This window comes from Chiloscyllium plagiosum, unplaced genomic scaffold, assembly GCF_004010195.1.
Source record: "Chiloscyllium plagiosum isolate BGI_BamShark_2017 unplaced genomic scaffold, ASM401019v2 scaf_6977, whole genome shotgun sequence".
NCBI classification, from domain to species: Eukaryota; Metazoa; Chordata; class Chondrichthyes; order Orectolobiformes; family Hemiscylliidae; genus Chiloscyllium; species Chiloscyllium plagiosum.
This window is the reverse complement of record NW_025212695.1, coordinates 16782-24019: the sequence shown is the minus strand read 5'-3', so window position 1 is coordinate 24019 and position 7238 is coordinate 16782. Positions and strand designations below refer to the sequence as shown.

General features: G+C 48.9%; 1 protein-coding gene across 1 annotated transcript in view; it reads right to left on the bottom strand.

The window, feature by feature from the left end:
• Window positions 1-7238, bottom strand: part of LOC122547442 (brevican core protein-like) — a gene marked incomplete at its 3' end in the record, with an annotated part of 10830 nt that overhangs the window by 2074 nt on the left and 1518 nt on the right. The window contains exon 2 of the mRNA XM_043686063.1: window positions 4486-4580. Coding sequence (XP_043541998.1) covers window positions 4486-4580 — 95 coding nt within the window. The remainder of the gene's footprint in view (window positions 1-4485; window positions 4581-7238) is intronic.

Genomic DNA, 7238 nt, shown 5'->3' with positions numbered 1-7238 from the left:
TTTGGTCACATTTTCCTCTCTACCTTCTTTCACTCTCTCTCTCTCTCTCTCTCTCCCACCCTCCATCTCTCACTCCCTCTCCCTCTGTCTCTCACCCCCTTGCTCCCTCAACATCTTTCTTTTCTCCCCTCTGTTGCTCACTCCCTCTCTCACCCTCTCATTCTCACTCCCTCTCTTGCTTTCACTCTCCCTCTCTCTCCCCCTTCCTCCTTGTCTTTCACTCCCTCCTTCCCTCCCTCTCTTGCTTCACCCCCACTGCCATCTCCCCTCCCATCTCTCTGCCTTTAACGCTCAGTCGGGATATGTGTCCCTCACACTGTGGAGTTCAGTGAATTCTCTTAAGCCGCTGTTCGCCGTAGTTAGTGGGATGCTCAGCTTTAGGAGAGCAAGCAGGATGCACCACTGTCTAGCAAGCAATCACTTCCAGCCAAGGGTGAATGCCAACGCAACATCAAATAGGAAAAGGGGGTGATTTCATACCATTCTCAAAGGGGTTTGGGTCAAAAAGTGTGGTGCTGGAAAAGCGCAGCCGGTCAGTCAGCATCCGAGGAGCAGGAGAGTCCCATTTCAGGCATAAGCTCTTCTTCAGGGATGTCCGAAACATGGACTCTCCTGCTCCTCAGATACTGCCTGACCGGCTGTGCTTTTCCAGCTCCACACTCTCGACTCTGATCTCCCGCATCTGCAATCCTACTCTCTCTCAAAGGGGTTGGACAGGGTCAGCTCGGACAGATGTTTTTCCACTGATTCAAGAATCTCAAATGATTTCTCTTCCCTTTTTAGCCCATCACTGGCTGGGGCCAGCATTTATCATCCATTCCTCATTGCACAGAGCACAGTTTAAGAACTGACTCCCATCAGCTGTGGGTTTGGACTCATGTGTAGCCCCAAACTGGCTAAGGAGAGCAAATGCCCTTTTGCAATTAGTGAATCCCATGGGGTTTTTACCAGAATCGATGATGGCTGTCATCATAGGTTTTTTTTTAATGCAATCCAAATTTCAGAAAGATAAAACCCCTAGTGACCTGGGGGTACATGTGCGCAAAACACAAACAGCTAGCACAGGGGCAGCAGGGAATCGGGAAGGGCTAATGCAATATTGGCCCTGATTTCAAGAGTAGGCAAGTCTTACTGCAACTGTCCAAGGTGCTGGGGAGACCCCATCGGGAGAACTATGAGCAGTTTTGGTCCCTTATTTAAGGAAAGGTATCGTTTCATTGGAGGCAGTTCAGAGATAGTTCACTAAACTTAAATGGACTGACTACATAAACACAGTGGCTACAATAGCAGTTCGGAGACTGGGAATCCTGCAGCGAGTAACCCACCTCCTGACTCCTGAAAGCCTGTCCACCATCTACAAGTCAGGATCAAGATGGAATACTCTGCACTTGCCCTGGATGGGTGCGGCTCCAACAACACTCAAGAAGCTTGACACCATCCAAGACAAAGCAGCCCCCACTTGATTGGACCCCTACCCACAAAATCCACTCCCTCCCCCACTGACGCTCAGTAGCAGCAGTGTGTACCATCTACAAGATGCACTGCAGTGACTCACCAAAGATCCTCAGGCAGCAGCATCCAAACCCACCACCACTTCCATCTACAAGGTCAAGGGCAGCAGATACATGGGAACACCACCCCCTGCAAATTCCCCTCCGAGCCCCTCCCCATCCTGACTTGGAAATATATCACCATCCCTTCAGTGTCGCTGGGTCAGAATCCTGGGATTCCCTCCCTGAGGGCATTGTGGGTCAACCCACTGCAGATGGACTGCAGTGCTTCTCGAAGGAAGCTCACTCTCCCCTGCTCAAGAGGGCAACTAGGGACAGGCAAGAAATGCTGGGCCCAGCCAGCGACACCCATGTCCTGCAAAATGAATACATTTTAAAAAAGACTAGGATGATCCCAGGTAGGAGGGATTGTCTTATGAGTAAACAGGTTGGAACTCTACTCACTGGAGTTTAGAAGACTGAGAGGTGATCTCATTGAGGATTCTTAAGGGTCTTGACTTGGACAATCTGAGAGGATGTTACCTCTCATTGGGAGGGTCCAGGAGCACAGGGTATCATCAGAGGGGGTGCCACTTTAAGACTGAGATGAGGAGGATTTTATCCTGTCAAAGTTTTTAAGTCTTTGGAAGTCCTCGCCACAGAGAGAGCTGTGGGGGCAGTGCCCTTGTCTGTTTTTAAGACTGAGCTAGCTAGATTCTTGATCAGTTGGGGAAATCAAACATTACGGGAGGAGAACAGAGCAGGAAAGTGGGCAGGAAGAGAATTGGATCAGCCATGATCCTATTGAATGGTGGAGCAAGCTTGAGGGGCCGAATGGCCTCCTCCTGTTCCCATTTTATATGCATTAACCTGCTGTGGTGGTATGTCACTGGGCTAGTCAGCCAGAAGCACAGGCTAATGGCTTGAGTTACAAGTTCAAACCCCACCATTTCCTTTTTGTTTGGAAGTATGGAATTAGAACTGGGCCAAATGGTGACGACATTACTATTGACAATGGAGATTAAAAAATCCCTTCGGGTTCACTAATGGAAAAGGTAATCTGCCATTCCTATCATGTATGGGCCTACACGCAACTCCAGAGCCCACAGCGATGGGAGTCACCTCTTTATTGCCCTCTGAAATAGCCCCACCGGGTTGAAGGGGTAACTGGGGGACCAGCAACAACTCCGGGCACCACCACTGGTGCCTATGGCCCGTGAGTAAGTTATTTTAAAAATAAAGAAATCCCCCAAGTTGTGGCTGACCAGGAGAAGGCCATTCAGCCCCTTGAGCCAGTTTTGCCAGTCAATGAGATCATGATGGCTCCATGGCCTAACTCCATATCCAAATCCATAAATCCCTGAAGGTGTTAGCACACGGTGGTGAGTTAAGGCATACAAGATGCCTTCATTAACTGGGGTGTCAAATATCGGAGCAGGGAAGTCTTGCTACAACAGTGTAGAGCAATGTTTAGGCAACTTTGGAATTACTGTGTGTGGTTCTTGGCACCACACTATCAGAAGGACATGATTACACATGTTTAGATACAGAGTAAAGCTCCCTCTACACTGTTCCCCCATCACACACGCCCAGGACACGGACAACACAGGGTTAGATACAGAGTGAAGCTCTCTCTAAACTCTTCCCCCATCACACAATCCCAGGACAGGGATAGCACAGGGTTAGATACAGAGTAAAGCTCCCTCTACACTGTTCCCCCATCACACACTCCCAGGACAGGGACAGCACGGGGTTAGATACAGAGTGAAGCTGCCTCTACACTGTCCCCCATCACACACTCCCAGGGACAGGGACAGCACAGGGTTAGATACAGAGTAAAGCTACCTCCGCACTGTTCCCCCATCACACACTCCCAGGACAGGAACAACACGGGGTTAGATACAGAGTGAAGCTTCCTCTACACTGTTCCCCCATCAAACACTCCCAGGACAGGGACAGCACGGGGTTAGATACAGAGTGAAGCTTCCTCTACACTGTCCCCCATCACACACTACCAGGGCAGGGACAGCACGGGGTTAGATACAGAGTCAAGCTCCTTCTACACTGCCCTCCAACACACAGTCCCAGGACAGTGACAGCACGGGGTTAGATACAGAGTAAAGCTCCCCCTACACTATCCCCTCATCAAACACTCCCAGGACAGGGATAGCACGGGGTTAGATTCAGAGTAAAGCTCCCTCTACACTGTCCCACCATCAAACACTCCCAGGGACAGGACAGCACAGGGTTAGATTCAGAGTAGTGCTACCTCTACTCTTCGAAATTTAAAGTAAAGTCCCCTCTACACGGTTCTCATCAAAGACTCCCAGGACAGGGATAGCACAGGGTTAGATTATAGAGCTAAGCTTCCTCTAATCTTTCAAACTGAAAGTAAAGTTTCTACACTATCACCATCCAGCACTCCCAGGATAAGGATAGCATGGGATTAGATACCGAGTGAAGCTTTCAGCATTATTTTAACCTGCAGTGTCCCTATCAAACATTCCCAGGCTAGGTACAGCATGGGATTACATACAGAATAAAACTTGTGAAAACAGTCCTTGTGAATTGAAAGTCAAACTCACTCTACTCTTCTATGCTGAAAATGAGGGAAAATGGAGCCTCCTCTACACTGCCTCCCATCGAACACTCCCAGTGCAGGGACGACGTGGGCAGAATGGCCTGTTTCTACGGTGTGAGTCAATGACTATCCCTTAACACAGCAGCTGATGATCCATAGCTGGGCATTGCTGAGATGAGCCTTGAACCCTGAGTCTCTGACAAAGGCTTTGACAAAGGGTCAGTTAGACTCGAAACGTCAGCTCTTTTCTCTCCTTACAGATGCTGCCAGACCTGCTGAGATTATCCAGCATTTTCTCTTTTGGTTCCCGAGTCTCTAGATTGGACCTGAGCTTACAGAGAGTGTTGGGGGGAAGGGGGTGGAATAATTCCACGCAAAACGCCATCAATAAACCCGAAAGGGAGAGACTCTTACCCTGAACTGCGTTTGACAGAGGCAGAGCCATCAATACGTCCTGGAGAATGAAGATCAGCAACAGAGATGGTAACATGTCCAGGCTGAGGCAAGAGCTGGTAAACGGAATGAGAAGGGTTAGCTGTGATAGGCCGAAGGGCCTCTTCCCTGTGCTGCAGACCTCTATCACCTTAAATATCCACCTGTCAAGGTGCCACTCTGTTTTGCCTAAACCGCTCCGCCATTGGCAGCGGTCAGGGACCCTGGACTCTAGGATTCTCTCTCCACACCCTCCCCATCTCACCTCTTCGAGGACCTGATTAAACTCAGGACGGTACAGGTGCTATGTGCATGCACGAGAGAGAGAGAGAGAGAGCGCAGGGAGGATTCGTCAGGTCAATTTGTCCCAGACCCAGGAAAATAAATAAGACTATAAGACCATAAGACATAGAAGCAGAACTTAGGCTATTCAGCCCATTGAATCTGCTCCCCCACTCAATCATGGCTGATAGGTTTCTCAACCCCATTCTCCCACTTTCTCCCTTGATCCTCAAGAACCTAGCTATCTCCGTCTTAAATACACTCAATGACCAGGCCTCCACAGCCTTCTGTGGCAGTGAATTCCATAGATTCCCCATTCTCTGGCAATTGGTATGCTTTCCTTTATTGGTCAGAGTATTGAGTACAGGAGTTGGGAGGTCATGTTGCGGCTGTACAGGACATTGGTGAGGCCACTGTTGGAATATTGCGGGCAATTCTGGTCTATTTCCTATGGGAAGGATGTGAAACTTGCAAGGGTTCAGAAAAGATTTACAAGGATGTTGCCAGGGTTGGAGGGTTTGAGTTACAGGGAGGGGCTGAACAGGCTGGGACCATTTTCCCTGGAGTGTCGGAGGCTTATAGAGGTTTATAAAATCATTAGGGGGAAGAATAGGGTGAATAGACAAGGTCTTTTTCCCTGGGGTGAGTCCAGAAATAGAGGGCATAGGTTCAGGGTGAGAGGGGAAAGATTTAAAAGGGACGTAAGGGGCAGCTTTTTCACACAGAGGGTGGTGCGTATGTGGAATGAGGTACCAGAGGAAGTGGTGGAGGCTGGTACAATGACAACGTTTAAATGGGTATATGAATAGAAAGGGTTTGGAGGGATATGGGCCAAACGCTGGCAAATGGGACTAGATTGGGTTGGGATATCTGGTCGGCATGGATGGGTTGGACCGATGGGTCTGTTTCCGTGCTGTACATCTCTATGACTCTGGCTGAAGAAGTTTCTCCTTATCTCCGTTCTAAAAGCTCTTCCCTTTACCCTGAGGCTGTGCCCTTGGATCCTCATCTCTCCTACCAATGGAAACATCTTTCCAACATCCATTCTGTCCAGGCCACTCAGTATCTGTAAGTTTCAATTAGATTCCCCCTCATCCTTCTCAACCCAATCGAGTATAGACCCAGAGTCCTCAAATGTTAAGCTTTTCATTCCTGGGACCATTCTTGTGAACCTTCTCTGAACATGCTCCAAGGTCAGTACATCCTTCCTGAGATATGGGACCCAAAACTGTGCACAATACTCCAAATGTGGGGTGTACTCCACCTGGTCCAGGTAATTTATCTGCCTTGAGGCCATTCAGTTTTTCTAACACCTTCTCCTTGGTGATGGCCACCAGACTCAACTCTGCCCCTCATTCTCTTGAATTTTTGGGATGTTACTCCTGTCTTCCACTGTGAAGATTGACGCCAAGTAATTATTCAGCTCCTCAGCCATTTCCTTGCTCCACACTCCAGCATTATTTACCAGTGGCTCAGTGTCTCTCTTTTGCCCTTTATATGACTAAAGAAACTCTTGCAGTCTTCCCCTATATTACTGGCTAGCTTACCCTCACATTGAAATTTCCCCCTCCTTATCTCTTTTGTTGTTGCTCTCGGTTGGTGTTTGTAAGCTTCCTAATGCTCTGGTTTCCCACCGTCCTTCGCCATAATATATGCTTTCTCTTTCGCTTTAACGCTGTCCCTAACTTCTCTAGGCAGCCACGGTTGCCTCATCCTCCCTCCACCATGCTTCTTTGTCCTCAGGAGCTGAAGACATGGAGCAGATGTGGGCCATTCAGCCCGTCACTCCACTCCACCATTCAATGAGGTCAAGGTTGATCTGATCAACCCCCACTTCCCTGCCACGTCCCCATAACCCCCTAAATCAGCTTGCATGTGACTCCAGACCGCCCAACGATGGTCTCACTGAAAGTGGCTCAAGCCAGTCACTCCCTCCATTTGCACATTCTTTCCTTCCTGGACACCTCAGAAAATCTGAGTTGTTGCATTTACGGAGCAGGTTTTGTTGGTGACCAATTAAAGACAGTCAGGGAAAGCTGAGGAGAAATAATCCATGAGGGTCAAAATAGGGGATGTTACGGAAAGGCACAAGGTCAAACAGGTTGTTTTGAAGATCTTAAAGAAGAGGGAGAGAGATGTGTAGAGGTTTATGGAAGAAATTTCTGAGCTCAGGGCCCCATAGAGTTAAAGGCATGGTCACCAGTGGTGGAATGATGGGAATTGGTAATGCTTGAGCAATGGGATTACATGAGCAGGGAGATATCGGAGGTTCATAGAAGGTGACAGAGATACGGAGGGAAGTAGGGGCTGGAGGAGGTGACAGAGATAAGGAGGGGTTGTAGGGGACTGGAGGGAGTGACAGAGATAGGGAGAGGGTGTAGAGGGCTGGAGGGAGTGACAGAGATAGTGAGGTGGTGTAGAGGCTGGAGGAGGTGACAGAGATAGGGAGGGGT